This window comes from Genypterus blacodes, unplaced genomic scaffold (genome assembly GCF_046128005.1).
Source record: "Genypterus blacodes isolate CSIRO-AG114 ecotype Tasmania unplaced genomic scaffold, CSIRO-AGI_Gbla_v1 ptg000067l_1, whole genome shotgun sequence".
In the NCBI taxonomy this organism is placed as follows: Eukaryota; Metazoa; Chordata; class Actinopteri; order Ophidiiformes; family Ophidiidae; genus Genypterus; species Genypterus blacodes.
Window position 1 is genome coordinate 10,705,249 of NW_027466879.1, and position 25,955 is coordinate 10,731,203.

The 25,955-nt window shown below is 42.5% G+C and overlaps 1 protein-coding gene across 1 annotated transcript in view; it reads left to right on the plus strand.

Annotated features, from left to right (window-relative positions):
• Positions 1–25,955, plus strand: part of itfg1 (integrin alpha FG-GAP repeat containing 1) — a 104,385-nt gene that overhangs the window by 63,250 nt on the left and 15,180 nt on the right. The window contains exons 11-14 of the mRNA XM_076155958.1: positions 1,698–1,848; positions 3,066–3,174; positions 13,356–13,399; positions 16,036–16,114. Of these exons, the coding sequence (XP_076012073.1) occupies positions 1,698–1,848; positions 3,066–3,174; positions 13,356–13,399; positions 16,036–16,114 (383 nt within the window). The remainder of the gene's footprint in view (positions 1–1,697; positions 1,849–3,065; positions 3,175–13,355; positions 13,400–16,035; positions 16,115–25,955) is intronic.

A 25,955-nucleotide genomic window follows, 5' to 3' on the forward strand; every position in this document is an offset into this window, starting at 1 on the left:
TTCCCTCGCCTGAACAGTTATTATGACTGCTGTTTATTTATGGTGTTGATCTATTGCACATTGATGCACGTGTAGATAAGTAAATTGATCGTGTAACTCAATGTGCTTTGTAAGAGAGTCTACATTTGTCTTCATACACAAGCCTCTGTCAAAATGATATCAACCTCTGATTTTATTGCAACATTTTGCAATCATCTATATATAACTATACATCATGTCAATTATGTACATGTGGAGTTGGATTATGATATGGAAAATGCTTGTGTTGAAGCTGCTAATAGCTGGAGTTTGTTTCCTTTTGACTTTACCATTTTAATGCACATTAACACTAGTAGGGTTGTATTGTAGGGAAATGGCGTACTTTTATGTAAGTACGTAGTAGTGGGAAAATGAGGTTTCAGAAGTCGGGTTGTCCTGTTCTTTGTCGCTCTGCCGAGTGCCTATGAGTGTCCAGGAGAGGATCACTGGCAGCCAATAATTTTGTCAGCTCAATGCCCACCTTAACAACACGCTGTCCCAGGAAGTACATGCACTGTTGTTGGGCCCTCTTGCTTATTGATGAAATGAGCTTGTCCCACTTTAGATCCTGTTGAATGATATTACCTAAGAATTTGCAGGACTCTGCAAGCCATAGTGCCTCATATAACTAAAGGAAAGAGTGAAGTGGGCTTCCTTATGGCGTCTTTAACCATCTTCACATCTTCCTTTGTGTTCAAGTCCCAGTTTCTAGCTTTGGTTGCCAAGAGATATTCTTCCTTCCTCCCTATAGGTTCTCATCCCCATTTTACATGAAACCACCTCAGTTTGAAGTATTAGATCTGAGGGTTATAGGCCGAGTTACAGCCCACGCCATGTCCTGGATTTATTCAGTCACTTCGTCCACTCCTTAGTAATTCTCAATCATATTTGTCAATTGTGGCTACATTTATTTTACATTCAGTGGAATTAAGCAGCAGAAGTTCCATTGAAATGACAAGTAGTTCTTTTGGAACATTAGACAAATATATGTGGTACATTACATTTTTATGTTTGAACTGAAAGAGGGAAGAGTTGTGGACAGAGGAAGTGATTCAGAAACTATTTTAATGGCAACATTTTTCTTCTGTTCAAAAGCTGTTTACAGTAAAATAAAACAAATTGCATGGTAATGGTTTCAAATTCTCGATACATTCTACAAACTGCAAAAGGTCACTATTTGATGTTCATTTCGGTACACTTGTGTTTAAATGGTTTGGACCGTTTTGTTGTCAGAAATGCATGTACAGAACGGTTGGCAGAGTAGTACTGTTAGCTTTCAGGTGCTCTGAAAATGAAAATCCCCTTCTTAGACACATTCAATAATATAATGGCACAGCACTAAACCAAACTTAATTCAGAAAAATGCTTGCACAGCATCTGGAGTTTGCAGAGACCTGGCTCAACATCAGCAGTGAAATGAATAATAGCTGCAGGATTATACAGATCTGCCTCGGTTATTTGTTTGAATTTGATTTGTGATTGATGACTAGGTGATCAGCTGATACACTTTGCTGTCGGACAAATCAGCTCAACCAATTAGCTGATGGTAGACACAACTTTCCTGCTGCTCCTGAGCTCACATACAGTAATTCCTCATCATCTAAAATGTTAACAATAACTCTCTTTCCCTCTCCCTCCTTCCCTCTCGCTCACTCCCCCCTCTCTCTCTCCTCTCCCAGTGGTCAGCTGGCCTTCCTGTTGGAGAATGTACCATGCAACAATGCCAGCTGCCATAGCATAGGAAGGATGTTCCGCATCCACTGGGACCAATCAGATTTGGGAGCCATTCCACATGCCGTCATTGCAACTTTCTTTGACATCTATGAGGATGTAAGTAGTTTGCATTCAGTTTCTGTTGTTTTTTTATCTCATTGTGCATGATGATAATTTGTAAGCCTCTTCAATGTCTCCTGTGTGTCCCATCTCTTCCATCATCTTTCTCTCATCTTATCCCTTTCTTCAAGAAATGCATTGACATAAGTAATGGTATCACTATCAGGCAGGATATAAAATAACTCACTTTGTTGAAATTTCGCAGCCCTCAATGATTGAAGGAGCAAAAGCATAGATTGAAGCAAACAAACACCCAGAGCTGTCTGCTATCTCTGATATGTTGGAGAATGTTGGATTTTCATAATGCAGAGACAGTTTTTGAATGTAATTTCAATGCAGTTGTTTAGGAGAGTGGTGAAAATAGTGTGAAGTGTGGGGCATGGAAATAGGCCAGATTAGTCTACTAGGTGCATCCTGAAAACCCCACATGTGCTTTGTGCTCAAGTGTAGCTTCACTTGTCACATTCTAACAGGGTGTAAAACAAGCCTTTCCCAAGGTGCTACACCAGGAGACACAACATGGTGCTGAAAGTGTTTGGCAGCAGCTATTGAACAGAAGCACTTAGAGGTAAATGGATTGCATGCAAACAGACAACATAGTTCTTGGTGACTAAGACTAAGGCCTGGACACTTTTGACCCAAGAAGTTGGACAACTTAAGAGAGGAAATGACTGGGACATGGTAGTAGATTTAGCAAAACTGTTGTGTCATTCCGCAAGAGATGGCAGAGACTTGTGTTAGGCCAGCGTGATATATTTTGATGACAACGCCATGGGAAGAGGCAGAGGTAGTTACTTTGAAAAGAAGGACTCACTCATCACTTTAGGGGTTATGTCATATTGTTTGGAGAGACATTAAGACTATCACTGGTGTGAGATAGCGGTTACAAAGTGTACTGTTTTTTTCATTTCATACCGGAGTTAGTTTGACAGTGATTTGCTCAATTTAACAATGCAGCACACACCACCGTTACATAAGCCTCCCTGTCACTCTCACTCTCACTGATGAGGCTGAAGGTATAAATTGAAAAGGGAGTAAGAGAGAGGCTGAGAGAGAAGAGAGGAGAAAGAGGGAATTATAATGGTGAGATGTGATAAGATAATTCTGGAGCAGTCACCCTCTGGGTTTAGAGGGATAAAATTATATATCAGAAGCTATGCACATACACACTATGCTGTCATTACCCCTTATCTATATGCCTGTCTCATTTGCAGGGTATATTAGACATGTTGGTCCTAAGCCAGCCCGGGGGCAAAGGTGACTTCATCGTCCACGCTCTGAAGAACAATTTTGAAGCTGATGCCTACTTTGTTAAAGTGATGGGTAAGTGGACTATTTGGCAAGTTTTCTCTCTTCCGACCTCCTCTCCTTATTTTTAAACCATTTGCATAGGAAAGTGAAAGTCTATATAACATATGAGCAATCCCCCTCAGATTTAAATATTTTACGATTTCTTTTTCCCTTAACACATCCAGGAGGGACCAATTAGTATCTATTAACATTAGCAACTCTTTTTCTAAACCAAAGAACCAGATGGCTATGTCTGTTATCCATCAAACTGTCTTGATTCCCTGCCTGAGGGTACTAGATTTCAGTGAAAACAGAACCTATCCTCACCTTTTATCTAAATCAGCTTAAATTGAAGTATCTACTGTGGATATAAAAATTTGTCAGGGTTAGGGTTTTATACATCTGAATCTAATGGCCTATTTAAATCCAAGTGACTGACATGGCCAACTAGCACAGATTTAATACTCTGATGTCCTTACCTGTCCTGTAAATTATGCCTCTTCTAAACTAACTTTAAACCTGGGATTTTACAAGTGATGTCTTACTCCAGCAGCCATGACTCAATAGACTCACTGCCTTTTTCTCAGTTTGTACATTTTATTATTGGAGCAAGGTTGTAACACGTTCTTTTGATGTCAAAATGTTGGTACAGCATTAGTACCTGTGACATTTGAGGAAAGCAGCAAAGAGTTTAGCTCTCAGGTGGAACTGCACGGTTTAATCTGTCACTCTGCTCTGCTCATTAGTAGGAACAGGAGCATTCATCCCGTTCTGTTAAAGCACAGTTGGTGAGCAGTTGTTGTTTAGTCTTTTGGGAATGGAAACGCTGACTCTGATGTACACACACATTTACATGCACACACAAGCATATGCGCGCTCACAGATCACTCTTGTACCAACACATTTACATATCGGATTCACTTTTTTGCTGTAGTTTTGTCAACAAAGGCAGTGGCGCAAAGATTGTAGCCTGTGAAAGACCAATACACGCTGGTCATCATACGCCGCTACAATGTCAGAATTGTTTCTGATGCTCACTGGTCCCAACCATAACCATATTCATGGGTCCCTTCTCACTCAAATTAGTGGGCAGGGGAGCAGGCAAAATGGTGGGCATGGTGTATTCCTCAGAAACCTCACAATTTAGTTTGGCAATATTCATGAAAAGATGGAGAAAAGCAGCACGAAAGAAGAGAGAGTGGTTACACAAAATGCCCATGGAAAGACGGCGCAAGGAAGAGTTTAGGCTTTTGGGGAAACACTATTTTTCTTTGTTGCGTGTCTTTCCTTATATATGTAAATATATATATATATACACAGTATATATATGACCCTCAAATGTGTTCAACTCTGCATTCATCATTGGTAAAGATTGATTTATTTCATAAATAGTAAGAATTTTCAATTGTCAATTTTTATGTAATTTCATGACATAAGCGATTTGGCTTCAAGATGGATCCGCTCGTCTTCTTCATGTCTGCGAAAAATTTCTGCTTGATGGCGGGATCCAGAGGGACGCAGGAGTTGTGATCTGTAAACCACGAATCAAGGCCAATATAGAGCTCAACTTTTCTCCAATAACTGTGTCCAATGCTGAGTGGACATGAAAATCGGGTCCGTGTTCTTTCAGAGTCCATATAGCTAGCATTAGAGAGATAGAATTGCGATCCATGCATTAGAAGGCACATTGACAGTGGCTTTGAAAGTTGAGACATCAGGTCTGAATGTTGTTGATGTCCTGGATTGCTTTTGGAATTACACTTTGGTATGTAAATCTCAAGAGGGGACAAGTATAGACAGCCAGTCCTGAGCCTCACATAGCCTCATTCTAGCCTGGGCATCTTTCTACAATTTCTAGATTTGACATTTTTTTCATATATAATAATCAAACAGCTATCAGGATTATGCAACCACAAGTTCTCTAATCAGCTTTTGGTCTTCACTGTATATTTTTATAACCTCTCTTAATGAAACCTCTTGCTGTCAGATGAAAATATGAGTCTGATGGCCCCGTGTTTATTGGAGGGAGGCACGATCACACTAATCTATTCTCTCTTCAGGGTACCAAGGAAACATCAGCAACAGCGACAGTACAAATTCGGAATAGTCAACAAATAATGAAAGAAAATGGTGGAAACAACACTTCACACTAAACACACGTTAAAGGCAGATCATGTAACCTCCTTTACCCTGACCTTAACACGTCTCTCTTCTTTCTTTCCTCACAAAATTCATTTTGTGTAGCCTCGCTTCACACTGCTCTTCCTTTCATTATCCATGTCTTGTATCGAGGTAGCACATCAGACAAAACACACACAGATACACATTTACTGCTGCTGATGCAAACAATGTCAACTTCCCCACTTCTTCCTGTTCAGTTATGTTATTTCTGGTTTTGAATATTACACGCATGATCGGTGTTGCATTTCTGACATCCAGCTGACAGCAGACTACTTCGCAAAGTAAACAAGAAAATCAAACCAAGTAAAGATGTAGCTGTTGTACGTGTATGTTGACTCAATAGCTCTAATGTGTCTTGTTTCCCTTTTTTGATTGACAGCATGAGCAGCTCATCTTCTCATTGAAGCGTCTTTCGGGACAAAATGATCCACTACTCTGTCCCGTAAGACAGAATCCTGTAATCTTAAAAATGACATCCCCTAACCCTCCTTTGAGCATTATTGAACAACTTCAGGATTGAGTTTCTGTCGAGATTGCCTTGTGTGTGAATGTGTGAGTGTGCGTGTGTGTGTGGGGGGGGGGTGTACACACAAGGGGGTGGCAAGATCCCACGATGCACAAAGGATTGGTGGTTTAAATCCATCACAGGTTGCCCTCAGACAGTAGCCGTGTCCCTCTACCTGCCAGAGGCCTGCACTCATGCTGGGCTTTTCATAGCGAGATGACCTGACCTGTAGTTTCCTGACACGTTATCCTCCCCATCTGCCATACATGCAGTGGTTCACTCGCTGGATTTTCACCTCTCTTGCTAAAGAAGCACGTACAGTATTATTTAGTATCAGACTCAAGGCTTTTGAAAGTAGCTGCAGACTGAGGCTCTGATTCATCATGTGCATTTAGTTTTATTGGCAGAGTTTCTGGTTAGTCATTGTTATTAATAATATATGGATGATTTGATATGTATAGATCACACTCCACTGGTATATATTTTCTCTGCAGATGCCGGCATGGCCTTAGGCGTGCTACTGGCGAATATTCACTTTGACACTACCGCCTGTGTTGAATCACTTAAAGCTTCATTGTAGATATTTTTGCCAACTCTTGCGTTAAATGGGGGATTTTCTCCTTTGCCCTCGTGGCAGAATGAAGGTTAAGTCCTGCGTTAAAATGTCTTGAGTTCCTCGTGCTCAACACACAGACATTCTGAAGAGCATAAACTAAACAAGGCATTATTGACACTCCGGCAGGCCTCGAAGCCGGTGGTTTCATAGCAACTCAGGCAGAGAAACAGAGTGAAGTAAAGATTTTCTAAATATGGTCAGAATGCTTTGCACACCAACCTATTTTAATGTGTGTATCTTTTTATGTACTTATTGCTATATGCGGCTGTGAAGGATCCTCACAAATTAATCAAATGAAACCAAAGTTAAATCAAATGATTATTATCTTAAATAATGTTCCTGTTAACTTTTAATAGTATTACAACTATTCATAATGATAACCACTTTCCCGAAAAATAAGAAATAGGACTGAAGATTGAAGTAGTCAAAGTAGTCATTAGTGCATTTTTATAGAACTATTATGGATGTCCAAGAATATAATGGACATGCATTACAATGATTTCTTATATTAAACCCATATTTTCCTGTAAGCTGCAGGGAACAATGAGGCATAAAGTGATGGCAGCATGGACAGATGGATGGATGATTACTGCTGAGGAGGAAGGAGATGGAAGAAATCATAAACTCCAAAATTAGAAAGAAGGATAAAATGGTGGGTGAGGAGGAGGAGTAGAGTGGATGGGTGGGTGGGGGGGTCTGTGCTTGAAGATCTCAGCGTGTTTGTGTGTTGGTGTGTTTGTGTTTGTTGCAAGGAAAGGGAGAGAGACTGACAGGCTGAACTGTATGAGTTGATTAGTTTCCTGCTCACTTATTAGGATGCAGATTAGCTGCATTGAGAAACATCTGCGAGCTTTTCTGAGGCCTGCGTACTTACTCCCCCTTCTGCTCTCTCCTTTCTCTCCTCTCCTCTTTCTCTCCTCCTCTTCTCCTCTCCTCCTTACTTTACTTTGCCTTTGCCCCTCCTTTGCTCTCCAGTAAAGTCCTAGTTTTGTGTCTCAATGCTTCCTATCATCTGTCAGTCTGAGCTGTATTTTATTATCTAATTTCTTTCCTCTCAAATGGCTAGCAGGAGATTTACACAAGGCCTTTCAGTTTGGCTCTGTTGTCCGAAAGAGGATTTGACTAGCAGCTGTACACCATATTGGCATGAACACTTTTTCTGTCCGCTGTAACACAGGCTCAGAGGACACAGTGGAAGCTCTTTCCCATTTTTCAAAATATCACCATGCACCATCTTACACACTCAGCTGTGTGACTGCCTGGAATGGCGTGTTCTGTGCTGTATGGTAAAGTCATTGGCATTGCTTTTGACATGCTACTCTGAGCTGTGTTTATGTTATTTGTTATAATATTGGTCTACGACTCTCCCCTTTCACCTGTAACATTGGTGACTAAGTCTTGTAGATCTAACTCTGTATCAGCTCCCCACAAGTGGTATAGGAGGAATATGTCCAATCGGCCAGCCTGCTCGATCCATTTGTTGATAAGTAAATGTTGCTAATTGGTCTGTATGACAGCAACAAGCCGAACCAGATTCAAATGGGAGCCATGTTTGATTTGTGGCTCTGACCTGGATATCCTCTGAGCTAATTCAATCACCTGCAAAGTCAGATTGGTGTGTGCCCTTTGGCATCACTCCTAACCCCCCATATGCCCACACAGTCATGCCAGACCACACTGAATGCAGCAAATATTGTTCTCTGGGTTTATTATGCTGACTGCATTTCCCCTTATGACCTCATGCAGCAGGCCAGTCAATGCCAGAGTGAAAGTATTGACACACTTGACAGTTTGATTGGAAGATATTCAAATATTGAACATTGTAAAACACTTTTCCATTACTCAAACATAATGGCCCTATATCTATACTCCATATACAGTAGGTATGGCAGTCAAGTTGGTATACTTCTCTGAACACTTAACAAATTATTCAGTTTGTCCTAATGAATCATGAGACACATATCAAACTGATATAGTCATTTTTAATTACTTGCACTGATTACTTTGCCAGATGAAGTCATTGCATTGATGTCCCATGTTGCCACCAACCACAGGTTAGTTTGGGTTTGCTAGACAATTAGCCTCTATAAGGACTTAATTGTAATTGATGTGGCTAATTAAAATGGCGGTCACATTGCATTTGTTGTGTTCATCTGAAAGTGAAACACAGTGGCAGCCTTTGCCAGCTGCTCGGAGACAGTTCTAATACAGCGATTCAATCATGATTTTAGCAAAATGAACAGTGAGCGTGCAAAGCTCCCCGGTGGGATTTGAGTCCCCAAAGACTCAAGTGCCAGTGCCTCTTTTTATACCACAACAGAAAATAGCCTTGAAAGGGTGCAAATGCGGATACTTTTATAACATTTTACTCGGGTATTTATCCAGCAAACCGCAGAAATCTTTGTCCGGTGACAGCTCTTCCTTTGCCACAAACTTAAAAATGTGTCCTGTCCATGTCAGAGCATCCATACTTAAGCCCAAGTTGTTTGCGCTATAAGAGCTATTATTTGCCAGACAAATGAGCAGAAACTGACTAAAAACACACAAACACACGTGCGATACATACTTATCAGACATGGCATGGATTACTACGCCATGAGCATTACCCCCAGATGTCAGCTCAGTGTGTGTGTGTGTGTGTGTGTGTGCGTGTGCGCGTGCGTGCGTGCGTGCGTGCGTGCGTGCGTGCGTGCGCGCGCGCGTGCGTGCGTGCGTGCGTGCGTGCGTGCGTGCGTGCGTGCGTGCGTGCGTGCGTGCGTGCGTGCTGTGCGTGCTGTGCGCGCGCGTGCGTGCGTGTGTGTTGTGCTCTTGTGTGTCACAACAATCAGCCTGAAGATTATAAGAGGTGACGAGTGTCTCAGGACAAATGCCACACACATGCCACTCAGCTGTCATATTGCTGCGGTCTTGTCCATTTGTTCGTGTGTGTGTGTGTCTCCTCAGCTGTCGGTGTCTCCTCATGACATGTCACTGGACACATCATGTCATGTTCCACCATCATTGTTTGCTCATCGCTTTTTGCTCTTCATGAACGTGTGCATATGTACATATGACGTCCTCTGACAGATCAGGGTTACCATGGCTCCCTGGAGTCTCTTTTCATAACCTCATCATTGAGGAGGCACTTACAGGTGACACATAATTACAACCTCCCTCCCTCTCTCTCTCTCTCTCTCTCTCTCTCTCTCTCTCTCTCTCTCTCTCTCTCTCTCTCTCTCTCTCTCTCTCTCTCTCTCTCTCTCTCTCTCTCTCCCCCCCTCTCTCCCCCGCTCCCTCTCTCTCTCTGACACACACGAACACACACACACACCAGACCCACCAGAAAAAATGTTGTGTGAGGAACATCAACAAGAAATGTGCAGTTAAAACAGACCGATCTTCACTTTGCCTTCTTTACACCCATTTGGGACACCGCTGTCCAGCAGCTTCATCAGGTCCACTTTAACCTCAAAAGATTGTTAGGTGTGTTTAGGGCCGTCCAGGATGAAAATATGCAAGAAATGTGGCTCATGAGGACCAGGATTGAGAACCAACACTCACTCAATTACTATAAAACGGTTTTTCTGATATTTCAGAAAGACCGGTTATTGTCTGAAAGCATGTGGAAGAACCCAGAGGACAGAATAGTATTTAGTATCACAAGTACATACACATGTGCGCACACAAACACACACACACACTTGCGCTAACATAAATTCTGTCAATAGATTTAGTTCCAGTCGACTAGCTTTTCAACAGGAATCTCTTATCTTCATATTATACGTGGAAAAGTAAATCTAATCCTCTGCATTTAATACATCATCATCCATCCGAGCAGCCTCGGATGGAAACACGCACACACATACACACACAATCCGCAGAACAAATACAATACTATAATACAACCTGGGCTATAAACACTCTCTCTCTCCCACTCTCTCTCACACACACACACTCTCTCTCCCTGTGTCTCTCTCTCTCTCTCAGTCTGGCTGTCTGTCTGTCTGTTTCTCAGTCATGTTCACACACACACACAGACATTTCTTACACGCTTAAAACTCCAGAGTCCAGACCAGACAGACCAGTTCATTCTCCCCTCCATTGGTTCAGTCCTGCGAGAGAGCCGCCATCAGTCTTAATATTACACCCGAACACAAGCTGTGTGTGTGTGTGTGTGTGTGTGTGTGTGTGTGTGTGTGTGTGTGTGTGTGTGTGTGTGTGTGTGTGTGTGTGTGTGTGTGTGTGTGTGTGTGTGTGTGTGTGTGTGTGTGTGTGTGTGTGTGTGTGTGTGTGTGTGTGTGCCAGAGAGAGAGAGAGAGAGCTATTGCCTTGACTGAGTGTATGGCGTTTGGCCATGAAGGGACTCTGAAATACTTGTTACATTTATCGTAGTACAGAGAACAAAGAGGTGTCACAGAAGAATCTGTCTCTCCCTCTCACCCACACAGACACACACATACTTACGCGCATTTATACACACACCCTAACACAGACACATCTTGTTCCCGGAGCGTTAGCATGTCCGCTGAGTCGTGAAGGACTTATGCATTCATGCAGATTGCAGGTCTCTCTGTCTCTCTCTTTCTGGCTATGCATCAGTGAGTTAAGGTCACAAAATTCGGAGTGGTGTGTGTGTGTGTGTGTGTGTGTGTGTGTGTGTGTGTGTGTGTGTGTGTGTGTGTGTGTGTGTGTGTGTGTGTGTGTGTGTGTGTGTGTGTGTGTGTGTGTGTGTGTGTGTGTGTGTGTGTGTGTGTGTGTGTGTGTCTCACTCTGAATAAAAAGATTCATAAGCACACATACAGAACATTAAAGTCTTAAATGTAGCCTTCTTCCAGAAGTTGACTTCCCAGAGGCCACAACTCAGCCAGCGGTGCACGTGTACTTTAGTACTCCTGCTATTTCTTGACGATTCAGTGGCATTTCTACATACTGCAAGTGTGACAGAAAATTAATTGAAAAGACGAAGAAAGTGGGAACCTGTGTTATTTCCATCAAGTTCCAAATATCATTCAGCCATTTAACATCCAACTGAAAGATGTAGGGTTAAATTGTCACTAAAAGCCGATTCCCTTGCACATCAGATCCTCTTGTCATGTGTGTGTCCATCAAAACTGACAGTAAACACCTCATCCCACTGGTTCCCTGTTACACTTATATATCCTGACGGACAGTTCCTGACACACGGTTAGATGAACGTATTCGTGCAGCCTGCGATCGTTCCCACCACCTGGTATTTCCACGCACCAGTTGTCCCGTGTGATTTGGAGACGTGTTTGTGTTGCCGTCTGATCCCTGGCAGTGAGTCTTCAGAAAAAGTGAATTTTAACAGCCGTCATTCCCACAACTAATTTTGTACTCGAGTTGGAATGGTACAAGTTTGACTACTCGAACAGCAGTGGCCGGCCCTAGAAAATGGTTATGTTTCCTCTTCTGTCTGAATATGTCCGCGTTCTTCATTATGCTTCTGAATAAAGTGGATTGGCTCAGCAGGGACTGGGCACTGATGTGTCGTGGCTTTGGATCCTGCTGACAGTGTTTACTTTATGTTCACTATTTTCTTTGGAGATAATCCCATTTGAGGCTGACTTCAAACACATCACCTAATTCCTCCACGTTATTGATTTACAGTGTCGCCAGCTGCGTTGACAGTAGCCGCCTACCCAACCCCTATGAATGAAATTCAAAAAAAAGCCTTGAATAATCCAAGGTCTTAGATTTATTGATAATCTTTGTCTTTCATGGATGACTTTGGTCGGGTGTTTGCTCTGGGGTTGATACGTGTGTTAGTAGCAAACCATCAAAGTGTGTCTCAGGACCAACTGCAGGCATTTCACAGGCCTCAGGAGGTGCTTAACATTATGGGATTATAATAGCAATATTAGCAACTCCCTTTACTCTCTCACAGCCTTTAATGTATTTGGCTGTCTGAGTATATTAGCCTATAATAATAGTCAGCATTCAGTCTCAGACCGCTATTGTAACATTACATCACAATTTACTTGCTATTTAAAAATTGAATGATGTAATGTTATCTCTCTTCTCTTAACGATTATACAGTAGGATTTAGGTACTTGATGCGTCGATTCAAAATGATTGAATGAAAATTGTTGATATGATGTGCCAAAGTAATGCACGCCTGTGACCCTGTAATGCTTCTCACACTGGGTTATAAATAGGCTTATTATTAAAGCATGGAGAAGAGTGAATGAGTCCATTTGCCCTTCACACAGAAAAAGCCTTTACACAATCTAACTCACTCAAAATTATAGTCTTTACAGTGCTCACTTTTGTTGCATTGGGTTTTTCCAGCTGTGTGTGCATGTTTGTCCCTTTCTGCCGTGTTGCCTGTAGAGCACCGATGAACAATGTCACACCAAGGCTTTATACACCCACGCTCTATATGAATAAGCCAGAGGCCACAGCCATGTTCCCTTTGAATAGGTGCGTTTGAACCCGGCTACCGCTCAGCACAGAGTTGGGGGCACACCTTATTAACCGAGGATTGGGCTTTAGCAAATCAAGTCGCCCTAGACCCAGGACATTATTAGTATGCTAATAAAGTCACTTCGGTAATGACTGATTAGCAATTCAGCCCATTTTGTCCTAGCTCTGCTTGTACACAAGTGAAACACTCGCTCAGCATGCAAGTATACATGCACACACAGCTTATTAGTTAGGACATTTCATTTTTATGTTTAAACAATTTAAAACACCCCTTTTACACTTGTGTACCTTTATTTATCTACCAATTTGAGTCTCAAATCATCTCTCTCTTTCTGAAATTATTCTGACTGGCTTGATGTTTGACACATGTGGAGTTGGGTTCAGCGCACAGCAGCCAATGTTACTGATTCAATGTCAGACTGTTATGGTGTTAGACATGTCACACACAGTGACTAACGTCTTTCTCTCACATCTGCTTCTCTTCCTCAGTGCTCAGTGGCCTCTGCTCCAATGTCTGTCCCGACCAAGTCAAGGTGAGAGAGCTTAAACATTTTCCTCAGTCTGTGGGTGTGTGTGGGTCTTCTCATTGCAGTTATTTAATATTTAAAGAGAGAAGACAGACATAGATTGAAATGCCACCACTGGACAAACAATGTCAGAGATGAGGATGAACTTTCCCAGGATTGGATATCGAGTGTCATGTTCTGGAAATTTAGGAAGGCGATTTGAATGTATTTTTGAGCTTGAGTGTCTCACTTGCTCCTTTTCACATGTTTGACAGCCTTGAATTTTCCCAAAATTCAAAAGTACTGCAAGATATTGAAGTTTGTTTTTCTGTGATAAAACCCCATCCTCTCTTCAAAGAGGCAGACCTTCAGACCTTCATCACCAGTGGCCAGCTGGTCCTATATGTCATGCTTTTATTTTGTTGACATGTCCCTTTTCAGCTCTTGAGTTTGGGACATTTATTGTGGGTTTTCAGGTACTCTGGGGATTGTGGTAATATGTTTTTAATAACTGTGCATCTGGCTCTAGTTTGTCTCCTCTTCCTGCCCTCGGAGTGGAAGACATTTTCAAGGCTTCATGTGTGTGTGTGTTGTGCTATGAGAAGGCCAAACAGTGTTTTTCAGTTTTCTTTCCTCGCAAGCTGCTTCAGCAAGGCAACCTCACAGCCTTCCTCAGTCAGCCCAGCTTTGCCTTAAACTCCATTCCTGGCTGTTGGCTTTCTTGAACAAAAGGGGTCCTGTACTTTGTGATACGACGCCTCCTCAATCTTTAGTGATACATTATTATAACTTTATTTCATTGTATTTTCATTTTCATTTTTCATTTTTAGATTATTATTTTGGCGGTGGTAACACATCACTCTGGCTTCACACCATTCATTCGTTTAGCCCAAAATTTGGTGGAAAGAGTGTGGTCTGTGTTTACGTTTAATTGAAAAATTCCCTGAGCAGCTTTTTATTTATACATAGAAAATTGTCAAAATCTATGCCTGCAAGATGTATTGTTACTTGGTACTATACCACAATAAACATATTTATTATAATTGATTTCTCTCTCAAAGGAATGATGGTGACAAAATTCGGATAGCATTGATACTGTGGAACAAAGTCCAATGTTAAACTCGCTGTTCTAAGAGGAACTTTTATAAAGATGTCATATCCTCAAAAAAGTTCAGGATAGAGTAGATATTTATGACGGGCTAACAGAGAGAGTGAGAGAGAACTATGTCATAAAATAACAAGATGTACTACATCCAATAAAGTATCAAGATATGGGAAAGGGTGTGGACATGTACAAGGACAAGAGCATATTGTTTTTTACCACAATAAATAACAGATGACTTTAGACTTATATATCTGATGTTGCAAGCTATAGTTGATGACATGAGTTCAGCTTAGGTGTTAGAACCAACCACGCAATATTTTTCGAGTAAACTCTTGAAATGTCCTTTATACTGGTTTATGGTATTTGCTTGCCCAAAGGGAGCAGCAAGAGAAACATAAGAGCTTGATTCAGTATTTTGACCACAAACAAGTTCAGGGTTTTTTAACAACTTCCTGATTTTAAATTGTGGCATAGATCTACTCAAGCGCTATTAGAATGGTACAGGAAACGCTTGTGGGCTGCAGTCAGGAATACAAAGACGACGAAGAGCCACAAGTCACATTTTCACTGTGAAGTTGCATATAGGCGGAGCAGAGTCAGTAAGAAAGTCGATATACAGGAGATCTGAGATAGAAATGATCCCATTTGCTATTAATCGCAAAGCACTGTTGGCTTCTGTTTATGGCGAACAGCTAACGTTTCATGAGCGTGTGTGGAGGCGGACAGTGCGATCGTAAGCACAAGCATGAGTCCATAAACAGCCTCTCAGCACTGTAACGCACCTCGCTGGAAACATTAGCCGTGTCGTCAACAACGTGAGGCCGTTGGTTGGGATTTGTTTTGGTTTTGTTGTCCGTCCACTCTCCTCCCTGCCTGTCATCTAGCTGCAAGGTGTGATGAATGCACTAGACAAGAGGAGCTCCTGGCTGTTTCTCCTCCTCCTCTCTCCCATCCATCACTCCCCCTGTTTTTATTTCACTCTCTCGCTCTCATGCGCCTCAGTCACTTTGCTCTGTCTACTAATCTGCGACGCCCGTAGCTTCCTCATCTCCCTTTGACTTGAATGACTAACGCATCTTTTTTTATACCTCATTTACATTCCTCTCTGACCTGACTGTGGCTTATCACATGATAAAGAGCCAGGGTTTCTCCCGTGTGTGTGTGTGTGTGTAACAGCCTTGTGATTAGCTGATGTAAAATGGCAGATGGCAGGACAGATCTCTTTATTAGACGCCATCCCTTCATACTAAAGCAATAAGACAGTCCTCCGCTTTCGCCCCCACACACACAACGCGGACACATAGCTGTCATACTCGTCCGTGCTCATTTACATTCAAGTCAGTCGTGTCAAACAGTCAGCAAGTCGTCATCTGAAAACAAAAGTGCTCAAGGTCGCCGCCTGTCTGTCTGTCTGTCTTTGTGCCTAATCTGTCTCTCGCTCGTGTCTCCTCGCTCCTGTGTTTCCCCTTCCTCTTCCACCTTCAGTGACAGACAGATGATGTGAAGAAAAGCTAAATGTTTTCCGAAGTTGAATTTCTTGTTTGTGTGTGTTTTGCAGCCTTTTGGTGTGAACCAGCCAGGGCCATATGTCATGTACACCACAGTGGACTCCAATGGCTACCTAAAAAATGCCTCAGGTGAGTAACGTAATGCTCTCGTCTCGCCTCTGTCTCTCTGTCTCTCTCTCTCTCTCTGTCTCTCTCTCTCTCTCTCTCTCTCTCTCTCTCTCTCTCTCTCTCTCTCTCTCTCTCTCTCTCTCTCTCTCTCTCTCTGTCTCTCTCTCTCTCTCTCTCTCTCTCCCTCTCTCTCTCTGTATATCTGTAATGTCTCAGTGTCCCTCATCTGGTGGCACTCATGGACGTTTTCTCCTGCCAATTTGTTTCTTTTGTCCTCTCTTCCACGACAATTTGCAGTTTGTGTGTCCTCAGTTATGTTCGGTGAAGTCTTGGATATATTTGTTGGAACTTTAGGAAGTATTTTTCCCCGACAGGCATACATTTGGGAACACGCCTGTAGGAACCTCTCTCTCTCGCTTGATCTTTCGATCTCTCTCGATCTCTCTCTATCCCTCCATGGCAGAGTTGTGGCATTGCTGGCAGGATCTCTCATGTTTGGGGAGTCTTCTCACGTCTGCAGGTTTCTATAGCCAGAGTCTGTCGGTGCAGTGCGATACTTGATGTCAGTCTCTGTCCTCAGGAAGTGTACAGTCGTGTTAGGTTTGTTGTGTTTGCGTTTTATTAGGATTTGATTGATCTCTCCTTGTCGCCAGTTTTGTGAAGGCATGACGTTAATTGCCGATATTACATTACCTTAAATGCAGTGATATTACTATGTTTATATTTCTGACAGTCAAACGCTTTGGCCAGAACTTTCTTTGTACTTGGATGATTGGTAAAAGTCCCTGACACCACAGTTATTAATAACATAACATCTTAAAAATGCCGGTTGTCATCGGTGCGGCTGAACACCGCCGGATTTGTTAAGAAACAGAGAACGAGTGGGGAGGAGGGGAGAAATTGATTTTTTAATAATGAGAAAATAGCCTCGACCCCTTCAAGGTAAAGGCAGAGGCAGAAAGGGCTGCTGAAAAGAAAAACAGAGCAAAGGTCCAGATTAATTCGGTTTGATAAGCCTGGAATTCTCATCCTAGTGATGAATCCCTCAGTAAATACACTGTTTTCTTTCTGAAGTTGATACTGTCTTTGTTAGATTAGGACCTGGTGTGTTTTCCTTTATCTCCTGTCTAGATAAATGTCTAGATAATAACAAGTCCAAAGCACATCTCTGGTATGAAATGCCGTCTTATACCTTAATGTTAAATGGTTAAAAATTCATGTTCTGGTTTTGAGTCCAACATTTCCAGCAGTATCCATCAATTATTTAGTTTTGAGTTACTGCAGTGGAACTGTCAGTGGCATACACTTCTCTCATTGTTTGTGTAAGACAACTGCAGAAAAATACCGTCAAAACTTTAAAAACACTGAAGGCTGTTTCTTTACGTTTCTTTCACAGTGAAGAAAATAAGCAACAACCTGTAGCTTCCTCCAATTTAACTGCAAGACATTCAGTTTTGTAAGTAAGGAGCCATCTCTTCTGAACAGCTTTTAAAAACACATTTGTGGCTGTTTTGTCGTACCTTTAATTGAATTCTTTGTGAAAGGTCTACATTTTCTCTTCACAGTTTCACTCTTAGTATAAGCAACGCCAAGGATGATCCTTTTAAGCTGTTTCTTTCGTTATCTCATTTATAGAAAAGAAATAGATTGATATACTGTATGTAGATGTGGACTTCATAGACAGATCAGTGATTTTAAACTAAACTAAATTCACATGTAATTGTGATTCAACAAGCTTTGAACTCTCTGAAATGGTTGCTCTCTCTCTCTCTGGTCCTGTTGATTAACATCTTCGTGGGTCTAAGAGCAACATCAGCGATTGTTTGTGCTTTTTCACACAAACCCAAGCTGCCAGAAGCGTTGACCCTGGTAACCCTCTACGGAAATCGTTCTGGAGTCTATTTGCAGCAAAAGGTCAACAGCATAACGGGGTCAAAGAACTAAAAAGTTGCAATAACAGGTGCCAGAATTGTCTGTTGTAATACAAAGGGTGCCATTTCTTTAATTTTCACTGAAGGCAACAGATTGTCATGATGACCGGTCAGTCACTGTCCACCCTGCTTTAATGTCCACAAGACACCGAAGTTATGGCAAAGACATCTCACTTCGCTACTGGACGGAAGTGAGCAAAACATACAGCATAAAGATCATTAAAAGAAGAGCAAGAGGAAAAGGTCATTGAAATATCACATAATATACGTGCGCTGAATGTAGAGGATCTTTTCATTGCAGCATTGAACTAAAATCGTATGATCATTCATGAAAGAGTGGAGAGAAAGAAACTTAAATGTGGGAAGTAGTAGGAGTATTGCAGCAGCAGCAGCTCCTGCCAAATAGCTGTCAGAATCCTGCTATGAATACAAAATGATTTGGTTAAACCTTTAAATCATAAATATATCTAAGAGAACTCTTGTACCACTTATAGGTACTGAATATTTGCTTTAAATGCATTGTCATGATGTTCAGCACCATGGAGAGCACACAGGTACATATTTCTTTAGCCGTTGTAGCCATTTGTAACATTTCTACCCAGTAATTCCCCCCCACCTTTTCAGGAACCCTTATTTTGAATAGGCACAAATAGCCATTAAGAGCCACATTCAAGCCAGCACTGCTGCACTGTATTAGCTACAGTTAACCTAAGTTGATGTTACAATGAGGGAAGGACAAAAAGCCGGATGAGGCCAAGATACACTGACAGCCTGGGGTCAGAGATATATATAGTAATTTGTGCTGAAATGTGTGTGAGTGTATACATTCTTATGGGCACTGTAATCCCACGTTGTCAGATGTAACTGTGTCAGGTATTTGGGGTATGTACACATTTCGAGATTGCACGGACGGATCTCAGTTTAGCATCATTAGTTTTTTCACAGTGCTGGGCAGCAAAAAGCTCCTGGCAACCACATAGTGCTGAAACTCATCTTCAAATGGCAGCAGCATTTCCAGTTTGGCCGAATATACTGTGTAGACATAATATTTGTAGTACCTGTCCAGTATGTAGTCTTAGGTTTGTTCCTTCTCCATACACGCCACTCATTAAATATATGCAGTGAATATGCCTTTTCCGCCTTTCCACCTATACCTCACTCCCAAACCCCTCAAGGCTGCAGTTTGCCCGTTCTGACGGAGCCTGGCGACATATTTGGAAAGTAAATGTGTTTGTATGCCTTTTCTGTTAGCTCACACTGGAAGGTGGAGCCAAAAGCGTGTCATCATAGAGAGAGGAGGGCATAATGTGTATGTGTCTTTGTCTTTGGAAACTTAACTCGATTCATCATACAAAAGGTGGGCAGGGCACAAACTCCCCTCTCAGGAGAAGGGAGGTGTTACTGAGTGTAATTCTAAATGTTCTTTTTGTGCTCTCTAGGCGGTTATAAGCAGGTATGTCAACTATGTTTGAAAGAAAACAAAGCGCCTTCAGAGAGAAATTAAGATCTTCATCCTTATTTTCACATGGAGTCCGACAACCTTTTTAGTGGAAAGGGGGTTTCCAACTCCCTGACCGGTGTGTGAGATGAAGAGTCCTGCTGCCTTTACTTGGACAGTGGTGTAGCTTCCTTGCCGTGTGAATGAAGATCACCATCTCTTCCTGGTTGTCTCTCCATTCCCACACATATTTCTCACCTTTTTCATTTAATGTATAGAATGGCATCTATTTAACATTTGAGTACCCAACACGCTACAGTGTGTCTGGCTGAAAGCTGGCTTATTTTTGCAGTGTGTGGTAGACTGGAGTGGACAGAGAGAGAGAGGGAGAGAGACAGAGAGAGAGCAAGAATAACCAAAGCCCTTGCCAGCGCAACTCCCCAGACCCCTCATTTAACAGCAGCAAAGTGCTGCCAGGGAGCACCAGTGTGTGTGTGTGTGTGTGTGTGTGTGTGTGTGTGTGTGTGTGTGTGTGTGTGTGTGTGTGTGTGTGTGTGTGTGTGTGTGTGTGTGTGTGTGTGTGTGTGTGTGTGTGTGTGTGTGTGTGTGTGTGTGTGTGTGTGTGTGTGTGTGTGTGCGTGTGTGAGATTTAAAGTGTATTTATTCTGTAGCTTGTAGCTCAGGGAACAGCCAGCGTGACTGCCAGAGATGAGCAATGATGAGGCACACACACACACACACACTCACAATGTCTGGTCTCTCCATTGGGGCCCGACGATCTTCACGTACCCTTCACCCCTCTTGAAAGAGAGAGGAGGCAGAAAGGAAGGATAGATTATTATAATATTGTTATAGATGGAGACAAAGGCCAAAGAGGCAGAGTGTGTGTGAATGGAGCTACTGGAGAAAAAAGAGGAAGAAATTAGGACAAGAGGGAGTAATTAGGTAATGTCGAGTGGGAGCCGAGGGAAAGAGAGACACCAAAGTGTAAGTAGAGAGGGAGGCAGAGAAAGAGAGAGGGATGGAAGGGAAGTGGGTCAGAAGAGGTAAGAAGCTGGAAGGATGAGAAGAAAAAGGTAGAGAGGGGAGAGGCAGAGAAGAAGTGGAGTCAACTTATTTTGGTGCAATGCCCAGGAGACACTCCAGTGACATATGCACACACACACACACACACACACACAAACAAACACACAAGCGCATTATCTAGTGATGGAACCACCCTCTTATCTGACAGGTAAAGGTCAACAGCAATGCCGACAAGATTTAGCACTCTCTCTAACACCTTTTTCTGTAGGCGTGTGTGTGCCTATGCATGTGTGTGAGTGGTAGCTGTATATGACCCTTAGTTTGCGTTTGTGTGTGTGTGTGTGTGTGTGTGTTTGTGTGTGTGTGCGTTTGTGTGTGCACGTGCATACATTAGTCTGAGCTTGCATATATTTTGTCTGTACGTACTAAACATGTGCGACACAGAGTGGGAGCATGCGTGTGTGAGTGCAGGCCTGCATACACTGACATCTGCCTCTTCACGACCTTGTGTGTGTCTATTGTGGTGTGTGTGTGTCAGCCAGCCAGTGGTGTGCTTTGCCCCTTACTAAGCAGGTTTGGATGGATGAGCATGGACTGTGTTTCTGACAACACCACACCTCATTATGAACTAACTCCTACTGAGCGAGGGGGCGAGAGGGGAAGAGGGGAGGAGGGGAGGAGGATAGTCTCAATAGTTGTAGTTATTCATTAAACATCTTTTTATTCCTTTGTCTCCCACCAGGGAAAACGCGCTCGTCCATACTATCTGAGCCTGCTGCATTTCCCAGTTATAAACAGCGTCACACTTTGATTCGTGCACAGTTGCCGATCACAAAGCTTTTGTTCCTGCACTCGGTTGTATTGTCCTCAACAATAACATAGTGTCGTCAGCCGAGTTAGAAAACCTGACTTCCTTTATTATTTCCACCGCTGACTGTATCACAAAGTTGCCATTTGACATCAGCTTTATTTTGGTCCCTTATCACTCACTGGAGGAAATGAATTATTCTCGGTATGAAGGTGACGGAAGCAATTACCCATTTCTGGAGTGTAATAGAAAGGAATACACAGCAGTGTAAATCATGTTTTGGTTTAATAATAACGTCACATATTAGACAATGTCATACTTTTTTTTATCACCAATTCAAAAGGGGAAAATGTGGATTTTATCAAACAATATAAGCTGTTATAAATCAGAAACTGATGACAATTCTGTAATGGGACCTGCAGCGCACATTCAGGAAAATATACTGAACGAAAATATATACGTGAAGTTATTGAGTTCAAAGGTAGAAAACTGTAATAAGTAACTGAAGAGTAACTGTAATAGATTCATCAAGCACTTATCTATTGATTTTATGTGATTGGGGATACTATCAAACCTGCACCATGTGGTCCAGATCATCCAGACGTGCTCAATGTGTGACATGTCTGGTGAGTATGCAGGCTGTGGAAGTACTGGGACATTTTCAGCCTGGAGGAATTGTGTCCAGATTCTTACAACATTGGCATGCAGCTCTGTCGTGCTGAAACATGAGGGGATGTCTGTGGATGAAAGGCATGCCACAGTGGATCCATGTGGATTCAAATTGCCATGAATAAAATGCACTGCCCTTACTACCAACCACCACCATTCGATTCTCAACATTGACATCAGAAAACGGCTCACCCACCCGACGCCATACACTCTGCTTGCCACCAGTGAACCGTGATTCATCAGTGAAGAGGACCGTTCATTCTTCAGTGTGCCAGTAGCCATCAAAGGTGAGCTCTCGCTCACATTGAACTGCAGACAAATCAAGCCTCGCTTAGGATGGCGAGTACACACATGAGCTTCCCTGAAGCGGTCTCTGACCATTTGTGTAGAAATTCTTCACTTGCTGTTTCATCAGCGGTCCTTCGATCCTCCCTGGACTGTCGTCGTTAGTAGTAGTGGTCTGCGGTTGTGACGGCTGTTGGAAGGACTTCCAGTATCTCTGAAAAAACTGTAGGCTGCTTGTAGTGGAGAAATGAACACCCATTACCCTGACAACAGCTCTATAAGACATTCCTGCAGTCTGCATGACAGTTGCATGATATCTTAACTCTGGCGGCATCTGTGGCGTGGTGTTGAACAACAAAAACCTCAACATTTCTGGTTGGCCTTTTATTGACTCCATCATAATCATGGCTTTCAATCATGATTTGCCACATTTGTGTAGGAGATGGATTATCTTGACGAAGGAGAAATGTTTGCTAACAGTGATGTAAACCAATTTGTCGACATTTGAGAGGAATAAGATCTTTGAGTGAACATAACAAATGCTTGACAAATGAAAATGGCTGCAAAAATAAACGCTTAGTGTAGATTTAGAAATTTACAAATTGCTTTTCAGAACAACATTATTTATTTACTGTAAGCAAAGCAGTGATGTGCTGGTCGGCTGAATGGAGATAAACTTGTCCTCTCCAATGTTAGGCTCCATTATTTATCTCCTAATTTCCATAAATCCCTCAACTATGTACTCCAAGAACCTTTTTTCATGTAGAGTGAATGCACACTTGTGGGACCACTTTCGGCCTAACATGGTTGGCTGCTGTTGCCACGGTTGTGCGAATTGAAAAAGTCAACCCCTGTAGCATTACCAGTTGTGGAGAGAGAGTTCTGTGTTCAGACAGGCCGAGTGTGACAATAGTGGCAAACATTACTGTACCATGAGAGGAGGAGGAGGACAGTTGAGAGGCAGAAAGAGAACAGAGTGCTCACAGGGAGGAGAATCATAACAGGCCTAGATCAATGTGGAGCTCTCTGCAGACTGTCCAATTAGGCTAATGAGTTCGGGGGATTATCAGCGGCCGGCCCACACACACACACACACACACACACACACACACACCCACACACACACATCTCCCACATGTACAACCTTGCAAAGCACAAGTTCACCCGCAGCATCTGATGCACATATTTAACACATCTTAACATTTTAGACTTGAAACGGATCCAAAACAACTTAAACTGATTGGTTATGCAAATGCAAATCAAAGTGTGTAAGCGGAGTTGCGCTGACCTGTGCGGTGGGTCGCTGGGTTTTTTTTGCCGCATCATGCTGATGCCTTAAGCAGTATTGACGTAGAACCCTGACTATCGCTTCAGGACTTGGTGGTCTACAACACAAGATGCCCTGAGCCTCAGAGTCAGGTCAAAGTCAAGTGTCGCTGTGTCCTCAAATCATTTATATTACAGCCGGAAACACAAGGAGCTATAGGAGGAAGAGAACAGAGCATGGACAGTAATGAAAAGGGTTGGAAAGAAAGAAAATGAGAGGGTAGAGGACAGAGCTCAGAGGATGCAGCACAGAGGGAGGGAAAAGTGAAAGATAGAAGATAGGAAGAGAAGAGATCAAAAGAGAGGAGAGGGGAATATTGGACTGGAAGGGAAAGTCAAGTGGAGAGGTAACGCTGCATGGGGACATGGAGAATGATTATTGATCAGAGCCTACATGCTTCTTCTCCCCCCCCCCCGCTTCTTCCCTCCTTCACCTCCCGCCTCCATCCCTTCTTCCTCTCTCATCCCTCCACTTGCTTTCATCCGTGTATTTTCCCTTCAACTTTCTAACCGCGTGATCCCTACGATAATATGTTACCGTTAAGATAGCGTACATTGGAAAGAGGCCGTTCGCGTCTCATTTGTTTGTTTTGTCTCCGCCTGCATGTTGATTAGTCCGTCTGAATGCTTTGCTCATGTCGGCGTGCATGAAATGATTGTGTGCCCTTGTCTGTCATCTGTATCTTATTTCCCTGAATCAACCCCTTGTCACTGTGAATTATTCTTCGCATCACTCTCAGTATCCCATCACAGAGAGGAAACCTAATCGTACAAAACTCAAAATGTATCTGTGGCTGTAATGGCATCTTAGGTTGCATTTTCCCATATTCCTCTGCTGGATGAAGACCTTACGAAAAAGAGGCTGTCATCATCAGTTTGACCGTGCTTTTCGCTGACAGATGTTTGTTCTTCCAGTGCATGTATCTGTAACAGGGGGGGCAGATATTTGCAGTTGCAGCTGTTTCTCCGTTATTGTGTAGAATAACAGAAGGATCAGAGCACAGCCAAGCATTTTCTGTGTGTCAATGCAACAAAAAATCCATTTTATGTTACCATGGTCTGAGCGGCTGTTCACTTAATCAAGCCAACTTTTCTTTTGAAGACAATCACATCATCATATCAAAGAGGTAATGACAACACCCAGCACTCACAAACGCAAAATCCTTCAACTAAACTGGTTATGATTGTTATTCAACCAATCCTATTACACTCAGAAGTGTATTAGTAGTGGTATTGTAGTTTAGTATCATTGCTTTGCAGTGCAAGCTTTTATTTTTCGACATTTCTCTGTGCACAGCTAACACGAACAAGATCACTTTCACTGCCCCTGGCTCTTAAATACCACAGAGTGCAGCCTCGACACGGGACGGGAGCGTCACAGTCTAGTGTTGTAGTGCCCTTCCACTCTCAAAATAGGCTGATAATTGCACATCGGTGTGCAATTTTAGCATAGAAACTCACGAAAAATGTCTCTAATGATTTTTGTATTGATGGCCCCACCATGCAGGAATTCTGGGGAGACCCCTGCTCTAGTTTCCACATATCTAAGTATAACCCCAACCCGATGTCACTGTGACTCTTTACCAGCTCCGGCTCTATATATTGACCTAAATAAAAAACCCTAAATGATTTACTTCGAGGGATTCTTTCCTACTACTAGTTGCGTAGAGATACCATTCTCAACAATGTTTTGTTTAGTAGAATCCTGATCTGAGCGTGCGAGTCATGTGTGCCTGACCTTTGCTATTAGATTACATGAGCTCTGGAGGTGAGGCGACATATGGATCCATACAGCCCTGCTTACTTTACAGCTCTGATCTTTTGACCCAACCGCCATGCTGTTCTCTAATCGACTTCACGTCTCTGTCCCTGACTCTTTATTACAGTGACCTGTTTGAGTCACACATTTCATTTGGGGTGTATTACATATTTGCGATTCTTTGATCTTCTCTGGCTTTTGGTGTTCTCTTCTTCTCATTCTCTCGTTCTTTTTATTCTTGTTTTGTTTGCTTGTATTTAATCCCCTGAAGCAGCTTGGAAGCCAAATAGTTTCTGTGTATGTGGATTATGTTACAGGTTCTCTCTCTCACACACATTTTATGTCTTTATTTATATCCACATTACAAAAGTCTATTGGTTTCACATGCTGTATTACCAGAGTGTTTCCAAACATGGGAGCTGCCTGTTATTGCTGACAGTGAACAACACTTGCTGACTTATTTTTCCTTTTTCTTAGAGAGTAGAGAGTGAAGATATTTGAATGCTACTGCCTGACTAGGGACACTCACACACACACACACACGTATGCATGTGCCCGCACCCTGCCTTCCCTCATGGCTCCACCCCCCATCTCTGCAATTTGCTCCCTTTATTGCCATC